The 13,557-nt window shown below is 44.0% G+C and overlaps 1 protein-coding gene across 4 annotated transcripts in view; it reads right to left on the reverse strand.

The window, feature by feature from the left end:
* Positions 1 to 692: 692 nt before the first annotated feature.
* The window catches only part of Gxylt1 (glucoside xylosyltransferase 1), a 35,607-nt gene continuing 22,742 nt past the window's right edge, over positions 693 to 13,557 (reverse strand). The window contains exons 5-8 of one of the 4 annotated variants that reach the window (NM_001033275.5): positions 9,322 to 9,445; positions 8,822 to 8,994; positions 6,566 to 6,655; positions 705 to 6,092 (exon numbers count right to left, since the gene is read on the reverse strand). In NM_001033275.5, the coding sequence (NP_001028447.1) occupies positions 6,590 to 6,655; positions 8,822 to 8,994; positions 9,322 to 9,445 (363 nt within the window). In that variant the 3' untranslated portion in view covers positions 705 to 6,092; positions 6,566 to 6,589. Of the gene's footprint in view, positions 6,093 to 6,565; positions 6,656 to 8,821; positions 8,995 to 9,321; positions 9,446 to 13,557 lie in introns of all 4 variants that reach the window. The other 3 variants (NM_001346785.1, XM_006520848.1, NM_001357006.1) reach the window with 3 other exon arrangements.

Here is a 13,557-nt window from a genome sequence, read left to right on the forward strand (position 1 = left end):
CTTCATTCTCTTTGAAAAAATGTTTTAAAAAAAAATTATTATAACTCTCGGACCAAGTAAAAACTCCCTCTAATTGTCACCTGTCACCAAGTTCACAAGATAAGAGGCGAGGGACACAAGGGGCTGAGGTTCCTGGCATTTTCAATTGCTGAATTAGCCAGGTCGAGACTGCCCCCTGAGAGACTTCCTTACCAAGCAGCCCAACCTACAGATTGTAAAACTGGTGCCTTCATTTATTTTTTCCTTTGGTGCTGGAGACTGAGTATCTAGCTTTCTTTATGTTGTGTGTATGTATACCCATGGTATGTATGTCTGCACAACTGCAGACCAAAAACAAAGGTTCATGTTGAGCGCCTTCCTCTGCCATGCTACACTGTTTTGAGACAAGATCTCATTGTGTAGCCCCTAGCTGGCTTGGAATTACATAGACCAGGTTGGCATCAAACTCAAGAGCCCCATTTACCTGTCTCCCAAGTCCTGGAATTAAAGGTGTGTGCCACCACATCCAGGCCTATAAGCTAATCTCTCTGAGCCCAGAGTTCACTGGCTGGACTACCTGGCCAGCAAGCTCTACCTGTAACCTTCAGCAGCGCTAGGGTTACAGGTGTGCAGCAGCGTGCCTGCCAGCTCTTATGTGCTAGGATCCTAATTTCAGCCTGTAAAATAGTTTTGCCTGGTAAAAAAAAAAAAATTTAGACACATGAGGAAATCCAACATTTATTGAGTACATATTTAGTAACAGCAATACAGTTTCTCACGAAACACCTGAGCTGAACCTCCAGAACGGAACAAGGCATCTTCCAATACTGGTAAGCTAGACCCCAAGTCTACACTTCTACACTCCCCGTTACGAGTTCTCAAGATACACAAGTGACTTAAAAGATATTCACATTATAGCAAACCAAAATCGTTTTAAGGTAAAAGCAGTTTCGAGGCAGTAATGTCTACACAGCATGGTTCATCATGACGTCTTCCTGCAGCTTCAGACAACTGCGCTCAGCACAGCAACAGACCCAAGCAAACTGCTTGGCAGAAGGGAACCCTTGCACTGTTCCGGGTTCTCATTTCCATCTCTCTGCCCTGCTCCAGAGCTCACAGAATCCCTCCCTCCCAGCTCTCACGTATCGGTGGGAGCTCATGTAACAAAGGCATGCTCTGCTCAATTCCGAATAGGCACGGTCCAGAACAAGACCACACGCTGTGGATTGTTTTATAACATTTCAGTATTCCCTGAAGAGATTTTATACAAAAGCTGAAAATAGCTATTATAGGTTTTTTAATTATTAAAAAAACCCACTTGTAACAGTTCAAATAGAAGTATCCCTACTGAACTACCACAGTGAGACAGTTTACTTTTCAAATGGCATATAGGCTGTTGCGATCTCTTAATCAACTTTTAGAAGAAGCGGTCACGGTCTGCTGTGTGAAGACGCTCTAATAGTCTGACTGCATATGTAATCTCCACAGGTCAAAGGTCGCAATCAGTGCTCAAGTTTGATAGTAAAATATCTGGTGTTCACAGTATTATTGAGAGACACTCCCTACAAAGCTCCTGACTGTTTGAAACGTAAATTTATAGAAAAGTTTAAGGAAATCCCAGGAGATACTTGTTAGCCAGGATGAGGTGACAAGTTTTCAAAAGTAAACCGGACACTGGTATGTAATCAACTGTAGATTGCCCGGGCCAATATACAATTACACATTATCTCATGATTCTCTAAGTACTACATATTTGATTTAACACACACTTTTAGAGGCGTTTTTTGTTTTTGGGGGGTTTTGGGGTTTTTTTTGTTTGTTTTTATTTTGCTTTTTGAGACAAGATCTCAGCAAAGGCCACATTGGCCTTGCATGTACCTCAGGTTCCCAAGTATTGGGTGACAGGTCACGTGCCACCATGCCCAGTTTTGATCCTTATTAACAACAGCTTTTAGACAGCTGTCTTAAATCTATATAACTCAGGGTTTTGTTTTGTTTTTTAATTTTATCTTCAATGAATTAAAAAAGTAAGAAACATTAGAACAAGTTAGCAAGCTTTAGAAGAAAGAAGGGCTGCTTTAGCAATGTAGAAAAAGATGACTACTGTAAAACCAGTCACCTTGGTCTACCTCCATTGAATATTAAAATGCAGTAAGGCGATTATTACTTTAAGACACTTGAAATTATACTTAATAAATGGATAACTGGCCCCACATTTGACATATTGCACACTCTATTTTTCTTCTTTATTCCAAAAAACCAAAAACATTTTTGAAAAGACAGCTCAACCATCTTTCTAAAAACATCTCAAAGAGGTTGGCTGTGCTTGTGCTATTTACTACAAGCAACTGAAGAGGGCACTGAGTATTTTTTACTGCTTTTAGGTTATATATATGTGTTGCCTGTGTGGAGTTATGTGCACCACCTGTGTCTGGTGTCCACAGAGGTTAGAAGAGTGTGTTGGATCCCTTGGCACTGGAGTTACAGAGAGCTGTGGACCACCATGTGGGTGCTGGCACCAAGTGCTGGTAATGACTGCGCCACTCTGTCTGACAGTGACGATTCTTTAAGGTTTTTCTTTTACTATGTCTACCGTCTCCCGTCCTCTTGAGTCCACTGAAAACGGTTCAGCTGAAAGTATCCCCGCTGAGGAAAAAGCAGACGTAACCCTTGTCCCAGCCACCATTCCAGGTCACGCCACAAGCTAAGGATTATTTTATAACATTTCAGTACTCCCTGAGAGGAGATATTCATATAAAAGCTGGAAATATCTTTTAGACTTAAAAACAACAAACAGACAAACAAACAAATGGCCAGACTGGCCTCTCATTATCATGCTAGGGAAAACCAGTGGGCGATTTAGACATTTCAATGCAGTTCCCTTCACAGACCTCCTCTAAAGGACATTAAAATGGAAAATATGTGTTTCCACAGGGAAAGAAAAAAAAAAGACAACTACCACTAAAGGACCAGTGAACAAGGTGACCAAGAAACATGCCTAGCATCGATGGCTCATACAAGGCTGGTTCTGGCAGTGCACAGCGAGCACTGACCTAGGCAGGGGACCCCATGTTTCCGCAGTTTCCTCCACGTGCACCTGTCTCCCCACTATCCTTCCATCTTCCTCTCACTCTGCCTTCCGCCATTCTCTTAACCCTCTCTCTCTTTCCCTCTTCCTTGACTACTCATTTCCATCTTCCTTTTCTTCTCTACTTCCTCTTCCTTGGCATCTGTTCCTCCCACATACCATCAACAAATCTACACCGGAGAAACCAGAATGCTCCCAGCCTCGGGGGAGCCCGTGTGCGGTAAAACCGGGCTCCATCAACACTGGCATGGCTGAGGAGCTCCACGCGTTCCTCCAGTCACCCCTTCCAGGCCTCACCTCTTTGGCACTGCAGTCAGCACACCTCCCAAGCCCACAAAGAGGGGAGTCCATGCCAGTCCCCATCTGTTCTCCTCATTACACTGACAGGCGTGGCGTAGGTCATGAGCACGTCTTCATGAAGGAAAACTGCATTTTCTTAAAACACTTTCTAGAGTTTTTCCAAACTCTTTTCATACAAATGAAGTTTGGTGCATTTTCAAATCCTTTCTTTAAACAGCCTCAGTCAATCACAGTGGAACACGTGGGGCTGAGTCTTCAGCTACTGAGAAAATGGCATCTGAAGGGACTTACTCATATGAATCCCTCTGTCAAAAACCCCACTGCTTCCTCTATCCAAAACAGCACTTACAATTTAGCAATTGTGCCAATAACTGTGACATCCTAACTTCCACCTTAAAGATAGCGTAATAATTTCCATGCTTCCTAAACTAGCTGATATCGGATCCTTCTGAGGAACTCATTTAAAGCAGAATCACCATGTCCCATGCGTAGCTAAGACACGCAGGGAAATGGGTTAAGGACTGGGGAGGAGCTGGAACCAAAGGCCAGCTGCTGCTCTTGCTGGGGATGATATAGTTGCTCTAGTCACTTGTAAGTACCAAAGCACTCACTGCAGGGACACAGAACGATGCCTGCCGGAGACTTTAACATAAGAAAGGAATAAATGAAGTAAATGTAGCAAGACCCTGACGGGTGACAGACTGACCAGTGAGAGCCGCTGCACGAGGCTCTTACCTCTTCTCATCTTCCATTATTTTCTGTACTGCCGGGCCCTGACCACATAAAGCAAGCACTCTGAATATTGAGGTATAGCCCTACTCTACTTTGATGTAAGTTTTTAATCTCTTCATTTAAAAATTGTCTTAAAGACTCCTTCCTAGGTGTAGGAGATGCAGGACAGCTGACTTTGGCAAGTTCTCTCATATCACGTCAGCCAACGGATAAGGTTCCCCCTCACGGTCCCCCCTAACGAGCTACACTGCACACCGTCCACAGGGGCTGCCTTTACGATGGCGTTCTGCCAAGGAACCCTGGCTGCTGCTCCCTCAACCTGTCTGAGTACTGAGCTAGTTAACAATTCCTCCCCTGGGCGCAGATCCTTTTGATGGTATTTTAGACCTTCTCAGTCTGTCTCTGGTGAACTACAGAAGCTGGAACAACTGTACTGATCCCGTCTTCCGAATATTCCCAGAGGATACAGGACCATCACAACCGATACTGTTCCTTCATAACTTCCCTTTCTTCATGTACGGTTTAAAAATCCGAGAGAAAAAGAAGACAGACCAGGACTCAGGAGCACCTGGTAGGAAGAAACATGAGCCCCAGTACGTGAGATCACGTGCCCCAGGACAGCACATGCTGCCCGCTCAGAGTCCGTGAGGTGTCAAGGCAACACGAGCAAGGAGCACTCTTCCAGAGTTTAACAAGGCAATTGTCTTCAATGGTGTTCAAAATAAGAAATGCACATTTACCCAAATCAAAACTTTTTCTACAGCTAGATATAAAAATCTTCTCCCTCCAAACCAGCCACCACATCTGTCTAATCTAAAGTAAGGCTCTGAATTTTCTCTTCAAAAGGATCCTGGAAATGCACTTGAGGTAGAAGGGAAGTCTGAATGGACCACTGTTAACCTCACAGGCTTATGTATTTGGTCCGTTGCATTTTCCACAGTCCTTTTAGTGTTGCGATTAGATTCTTACTTTATTCTCAGCATAATATATTTTGCTTCCAGAATGCCCAGTAAAGCTGAAATTTCTCACTTAAAGTGATTTTTTAAAATGTCCCCAAATATCTTAGAGCTTAGGTTTGGCAAGACAATTTAATACATACAAAATGAACACACTTCATTTGTCAACACACACACACACACACACACGCACGCACTCACTCTCACACACACACACACTCATACACACACACACACACACACACACACACACATACACACACACAATGCCTCCTTTAAGTTTTCACTATTTCCTCCTTTCTCATACAGGTAATTTTTAAATGTGCAGCTTACTTAAAATCTACAAATAATCTCAAACATGATTGTCACCAAATATCGTAGAGCAGAGATGAAATGTATGCGGGTACATAGATTGTCAATGGTTACATTGGTTACATCACATTTCTTAAGAAACAGAACCTTTCTGCTCCTGTAAACGTTTTCTCCCACTGTAAAGTGAGGTTAGTGCTGACATAGTTATTGCTAAACTCACAGCTTGAGTCTCCACCACGTCGAGGTACATTGTCTCCATCCACCCTCCCAGGCCTTCCTTACTTGATTACGAGCCAACCCAGCTCACAGCCCACACTGTCCAATGCTTTCACTACTGCTGGAATGACACCAAGTAACGTTACAAAATACCAGAGATCCGACTGTCTTCTCCCTGGAGCACAAGAGTTCAACTTACTCTTCATGACATGAATATACTGCTCTTTAATTCTTCCAAAGAGAATTATTGTGGAGACAGAAATGCCTCCCTAAATCCTTTTCCAGTCTATTCCTTCACATCTCCTGAGGCGTTGCTTGTCTCATCCATTTCCTTCGGTCATGAAGAATCACCTTTCCTTCGGTGGCGTGTCATAACGGTTTCTTATGCTTTTTGTCAACTGCTTGATAAATATTTTGTACGTTTTTCCACAGTATGTGTGAACTGTCTTCTGCAGCTCCAGCTCTAAAGGTTTTAGTAAGGAACGGACGGAATCATCCTCAAGAGAGCACTAGAGAAGAAATACAACAGGCAACAGTACAAATGATTAATTGTTTTCCAAGTAAGTTCTCCAGTCAGTTAAATATTAACAACTACCATTTGCTATCTCACATGAAGTACACTTAGCCAGTGGTATCAGTGAATTAAACATGACTATTTATTAGAGAAGGGATTGATAGCAAATCTCTGAGGACAGGGACTCTTTAGAAAGAGGCAATGCAAGGACTTCCCAAGCCAAGAACACATGCAAGAGCAGAAAAGATGCAGAGAAATGCTGGAGGGTGGGGCATACACCTTTAATCCCAACACTCAGCAGGCAGAGGCAGGAGGAGTTCCAGGACAGCCAGGGCTACACAGAGAAACCCTGTCTCAAACAAACAAACAAACAAAGCAAGAAGCAAAAGGATGCAGAAAAACTGGCATAAAATGGCTAAACTTGTTACAGGCACCCGGGAGAAACTAGTAAAAGCCAGACTCACTCACGGAAAAGGGCAGGCGCCTTCCCATTCAGTCCGTCCCACTCCATCCCCTGAACCCACGCAGCGACACTGCTGACGCTGTTAGACACCAACACTACAGCCAGAGCAGGAAGAGTGAAATGAGTCACTTCCCAAAGAAGCTCAGAGACTTAGTACAGTGTGGCTGTGATGATGATGGAGAAAGCCTCCAGAGGATCCGTATGCTAGACTGGACCCTAGGTCACTCAGAGTGACTCTGGGAGGTGGTGGTGTATTTAGGAGGGGGACCTAATAGAGGAAGTTAAATCATGGTGACATTCCTTAGAGGGGGAAACGGAACGGCGACTGCTCCTGTCCCTTCTCTTGCTTCCTCTGTTATCTCCTCTCATCATGATATAATGTTTTACCACAGGCAACGCGGCCAGGTGACTATGGACTGAAATTTCTGAAACTGAGCAAAAGAACACTACACATAAACTGACAAACTCAAGCGTTTCTTAATACAATAGGAAGTTTGTGGCCATACTACACAAAAGAACCCAAGGATAGATACATATGAGAACTGCCAAGTACCGCAGACTCTTCACACTCTTATAGCACATGACTGTCTAGAAAGTAAGCAAGCCAGAAACTATCAGTTAAATGCTGATGGTACATTTTGGCCACGTTCTATCTATGATGCAGAACTGAGATAGAAACTGAGATAAAGTGAACTGAGGTTATCCCCGAGGGTCGGTCACAGCACACGGATTGAAGGGGAACAACACCCCTCCCAATCACCTCCCTGCCGGCCTGCTTCAGTATGGCTGCAAGGCGCTATGCAGACTGATGGGAAGAAATCAGTTGGAGCGACTGTCAGAGACTGCATGAGTGGTAACAGAGCTGAGAATGAGAGCTGCTGAATGCTCACCACGAAATGAGCCATCTCTCAAAAGGAGGGATGGGGGCTGGTGAGATGGCTCAGTGGGTAAGAGCACCCGACTGCTCTTCCGAAGGTCAGGAGTTCAAATCCCAGCAACCACATGGTGGCTCACAACCATCCGTAACAAGATCTCTCTTCTGGAGTGTCTGAGGACAGCTACAGTGTACTTGCATATAATCAATAAATAAATCTTTAAAAAAAAAAAAAAAAAAAAAGGAGGGATGGGCATGTCAAGATCTGGATCTCTGTGGAACACTGTCCTCCAGCCATGACAGGGCTGCCCCACAAAGTCTCAGTGGCTCTGATTACCTGCATGAGATCAGGCAAGACTGGGCAGAGCACCAGTGTCATGGAGGGACAGACTTAAGTGGTGGCACCCCTTCTTAAGGAGTTAAGTGGCAATTAATGGTTCCTAGACGTGGGAGCTCTCTTATCTACAGCTCTACATTTTCCTCAGTAGTGTGCCCACTGGTAAAATGGAAGGAAGGAGAAAGGGAGAGAAGGTAGAATGGTGGGTGGGTAGGTAAGAGGGAGAGAGGGAGGGAGGGCGGAAAAGGACATGGAAGGAGAGGGACTACCTGGGTAGGGGAAGGGATCAGAAGGATAAGAGGTGAGTACAGTAAAGTGCATGTGTGGGGATGCACACCCTGTCATGATACGATATAATAGATGATTGATATATGAAGATAGATATAGATATATGTCTTATTATATATGTCATCTACTATATGTTCTATATGTGCTAACAATGCACTATGTAGAAGAGGTAAGCTAACAGTGACCTGGGCTGGGAAAAGCATGACAAAGATACCAGGAAGTCATGTAAATAAGAGAAAAAGAAACCAAAGCTCTGCCCGAAGACATTGGTAGTGGATCTGAAAGCGAAGGTGTACCTGTGTTCCAAGCCAAATCAGAAACACCTTCTGCATCAACACAAATTGAAGGAAATACAATCATGGAGGGCAGGCACCCCAAAGCCTAGAGTTTGTGAACTGTGGGCACAACATCCCAACTCCAAGAGGAAGCTACACAACTGTAAGCTAGCAGGAAGCTTTGATGTTTACCAATCAAAGGAGTTTAGGAACACGTGGCAGATACACCTGAGTTTAACATCCGTATAATGGTTAATAAACACCTTTAGTCTTAATGAGAAAGGAATTGCAGTTCTTAGGTGTCAAGAAGATAATTTATATAATTCAAGCTCAGACATGCAGAGCGAGAACCTGTGACAAACCATGAAGCCAGATCTTGGGAGCAGGTGACCTTACAATAAACGACAGGAAATTCTTTACACTATATTTACAAACTCCGCATGATACTGTAAATTTTAAGTGAAAACTTCGGGGGAGCAAACCTTACATTTCTTAGTGCTTCATACACAGCTCTGAATGCTGGCTGCTTGTCGTCATGGTAAACACCTCTGTTTCCATGAAGAATGAAGACTCCTTCTTCTTCTGCTTCTCGGCAGTTGCTCCCATATATACAGTGATCTGGTCGGTAATTCCATTGACATGGAAAAACAAAGAGGCTTTCTACAACGAGGAGAAGACCAGCAACAGGAGAGCGATAAAGCACGCAAGGACTCTACGGAATCGACACTTAAAAACTATAGATGGTCTTTAGATTTCTCCCAACCAAATCAGTATTCAAATCTTACTGAAATATAGACAACCATTAATACAAGCAAAATTCGAACCAATGTGTTTCCTATGGTACAAAGGATTGAATTGAGGACACTGTACCTGCTAACCAAGTACTGTACCACTGAGCTGACCCCAGCCCACTGTTTCTTGCTTTTTGATTTTTAGTCTGTGATTGGTTTTACAAATGTAAAGAATTAAAGGAATTTAGATGGTTACCTGGATTGTGGGAAAACACGATATTTAACAGATCCTGATCGCCCCACGTGATGTTCAGTTTGTACTTTTTAAGCAGTGGCATAAGTATGTCCCCCCATTGTAGCCGCGCAGTTGTCATATCATTCTGTTGATAAAAGCATTGCAAAGTTTTAGCATTCACGTTCCAGGGGCAGCGTGACAGCTCCCATTCTTCCCTTAGAACCACTGCAAAGCCCAAAGAAAACAGAAAACCCCCTAGTTACACAACCATGTGTCCTGTACAACCTGCGCATGAGGAGGCTGCTGGTCCAGAAGGGAAGGCCGCATTGATGGTGAGACAGGGAGGGACCAGCACAGAGCGGCACGGCAGCTCACCCACTCATGCTAAAGTGAGAGCTATGAAAAGTGGTTTCTTGCTTTGTTTCTTGAGACAAGGTTTTACCGTAGACTGGGGCTATCCTCAAACTGATGATTTTCCTGTGTCTGTCTGGGAAGCAGAAACTACAAACTGTACCCCCACGGCCATCTTTGAAAGCTCGTGGCTTGGTGAGGCTGGGTTGCTGTGGATGTCCCTGCAGATGTCCCTGGAGTTCTCTCAGTGTACACAGAGATTTGTCCACACCTTCCCAGGAGAAATCACCAAGCAGCCGGCCTCTCACTGAAGCATTCACTGAGACTCCTGGAATGCACTGCTCTCAGACCATGGGGGACTACAGCACCACTAGTACATAAAATTTATCAATGGATTTTTGATCTTTATTTTCCATACTCTACGAACTTATTTCTGTTAAGCTTCTTGCTTTTCTCTTTTCTTTTTTTATACACAGTCTTATGTAACCCAGGCTGGCTTCGAACTCATGGCCAATGAGCTCTTGCTTCTCTCTGCCTCCCAAAAGCCGGGGAGGCACACTGCTTATTAGCATTAAAACTTTAACTGTAGTTATTTTATTTATTAATTTCAAATAATTTTCTTTAAACTTCCAAAATAACAGTGATTTTTGACAGGGAAAAAAAAAACCACGTGCCAGACATTGTTCTGAGCACTTCTTACCAGTTCAACCCCAACTCTAACACAAACACACAGATATCAAACTTGAGTCCGTTGTAAGGACACAGTCTGCATCATAAAATATGTGCGTATCTGTGTGTGTTCGTGAGTGCACATATATGTGTGCACATACATAACATATAAAGCTGTGTATACATATACAAAGATAAGAATCTTAACTCTGATCACCAGTATCCATGGAAAAAAGCAATGTGCGGGAAGATAACTGCAGTGCTGGGCAGGGGCAGGGGCAGGGGCAGAGGCAGGGAACAGGAGGATCACTTAGCTTGCCAGCCAACCACTTTAGCTAGTTCAGCGAAGGATCCTGACTCAGGGGATAGGGTGGAGAGTGAGAGAAGCAGGACACCTGCTGTCCTAAAGCTGTCCTCTAAGCTGGGTGCCTTCCTGCTCCTCAGAGTACTGTGACTGCCTGCATCAGACAATCAGCATCAACCTTGTCGCCTGTCCATATCCCTCCCAGAAGCAGGAGGAGGACGGTCATGAGCCCCTTAGTTGAGACTTCCTCTGCTAGCTCCCTCCCTTCTGAGCCATTTACATGTAATTCTGTCTTGACTGCACCCAACCTTGTGGAAGGTTAACTGAAGGTGGGATCACACACGTGGAGCTAGGAGAAAGTTGTCATCTATGCTGGGAAGAGACTTTCTGGTGCTACAAGTATTATTAGGAGCCATCCACTATCTGGTAAAACAAAAACTAAACAAACCCTCTACAGCTATGCTCTATAAGCAAGCCAAATAAATTCCGGTTCCCTAAGTTGGATTGGTGACACCTTTGTGCTATGGCTTGTCATCAGAGTAGACATCTATTTCCCTGACAAAACAAGAGATAAAGCTTGTACCCATTAGGTAGGAAAAAACAAAAAAAAACTAGTCCACATGTAACACAGTATGGAATATATACAAGAAAAGAACTCAGATCCTAACTTAACACAGCTTTTGTTTTTCTAATCAATAAGAAATGTTAAGTAAGCTTTCATAGTTTTCTAAGCAGTAGGAAAGGTCTCAGTATGCCCGTTCGCACATGCCTGTTATGAGGAAGCTGAGGAAGGAATATTAATGGGCGTCTGAAGCCACCCCTGAGCCACATACGGCCATAAAGCAGCCCTGTCTCAAAAAAGCAAAAGGGGCTGGAGAGATGCCTCAGTGGGCAAGAGCATTGACTTCTCTTCCAAAGGTCCTGAGTTCAAATCCCAGCAACCACATGGTGGCTGACAACCACCTGTAATGAGATCTGGCACCCTCTTCTGGTGCACCTGAAGTCAGCTACAATGTACTTATGTGTAATAATAAATCTTTGGGCCAGGACGAGCAAGGACTGAGCGAGTGGAGTCAACCAGAGCAAGCAGAGGTCCTAAAAATTCAATTCCCAACAACCACATGAAGGCTATACACACACAACCATCTGTACAACTACTGTGGACTCACATCATAAAATAAATAAATCTTTAAAAAATAATTTAAAAAAAAAGCAAAAGGGCTGGAGCCAGGTCGGCCATTGAAGGCGAGGCTCACAATCAGGACAGCAGCACTGGCCAGGTGGGTTGGGGAGTAGTGTGCTTGCCACACAGTGCAGATGCCAGCCTTTAGATCCTCAGGAGGTAGGTAAAGTCAGGCAGGTACGGCAGCTGCTCAGAGTGAGCTAGCCGAGCCATAACTGGTTAAATCCCTCAGATCATCAAGAGATACTACTTCAGTCAAGAGTGACTAAAGAAGACACTCAACATCATTAGGTCTTTGCATCCATGTAAATATATAGCGTGTGTATACCACACACATGCACACACATGCAAGAAAACCAAGATTCAACGTTGCAAACACCATCAGGACACAAAGTGCGAGTGTACCCAACAGTTTAAACAACAGAGTGTCCTGCTTACCAAGCAGTAAGAGATACAAAGAACAAAACAGAGCTTCGTTGTTTTTAATGCTCCTGTGATGCAGCAGATTGGAACTGCATGATAACAACAGCAAGAACAGTGTCAGCCAGGAAATAAATAAGCCGGGCCTTTATTATAAACAGGTTCTCTTTAGGTTTGCATGTAAGAACCATGAAGCCACGTCCAAGGATCTGTAAGGAACAACCTGTAAGGAAAGTGACTGCGAGCCAAGTGGCTAAAGACCCAAAATTTATAATCTGTGCCCAAAGTTACTGAGCAGGGGAAACCAAGGCAACATTTGCTACAAAGACAGAAAAACTAGGAAGAAAAATATACATGAATGTATTTTAAAAATCAGTAAATGCTATAGAGCCATCCCAGCAAGTTCCTGTGTGACAATGCTGAAGAATGACATCGTCACAGAGCTGTGTCTCTAGCTGGCCTAAAACCAGAAAGAAAACAGGAAGGGGGGGCGGAACCTCTCAGGAAGCTGAGAGGACTTTAAGAGCAGTAGTGAGTTTCAGCTCTACTGTCCAGTTTTAAAATCAAAGTGTTAAATTATTTCCACTTTTTTTGCAATAGCAAATTCATAATTCTACCAAGTTCAAAATGCAGTCAGTGAGAAGTCAAACAGTTCTCAGCAGATAACCTTACAGCACCATCTTCTGGCGCGACATCAGCAAACACAGTCTGGCAAGCAGAAGAGCAGGCCGGTGGACAAGCTGCTTCCGCATAAGAAAGCTTTACGGCCCATGAGATGGAACCACCCAGAACCTAAGAGCAAACGAAACAAAGCATCCACTGTTCAGCGCGAGCTGACGCCAAGTGTGGGGGCGGCTCCTGGGGTCAACTTGACTCCACCTGAAGTTAACTGACACCCAAGCAAATAACGCTGGTGAGGGGGGTTTCTTAATGAAACCATCTGAAGTGGGAAGCCATTCAGTTTCCATCTGCTTCACACCTGCTGGCAGCCTATACAAAGGACGTGGAAGGAGGAGGCTTGACCTCACTCCCGATGGCCAGCCCATCCTTCACCGCATTACCGGCTACATCCTGAGGATTCCGACGTGAAGACCAGCTGACACATCTTCCCTGCACCAAACAACTCCTGGATTCTTAGACTTTTGGTTGGTAGATAGCCATTGTTGAACTATCAGAAGCACATCCTGTAAGTCACTAATAACTCCTGTATGTATATAGTGAGTATATAGTATGTATATATGCTCTACATATATATCTAATGAGACAATTCATTCTATCCGTTGTGTTCCTCTAGAGAACCCTGCAGTACATTACTGATGGAAAGGCTGAC

This window comes from Mus musculus, chromosome 15 (assembly GCF_000001635.26).
Source record: "Mus musculus strain C57BL/6J chromosome 15, GRCm38.p6 C57BL/6J".
NCBI classification, from domain to species: domain Eukaryota; kingdom Metazoa; phylum Chordata; class Mammalia; order Rodentia; family Muridae; genus Mus; species Mus musculus.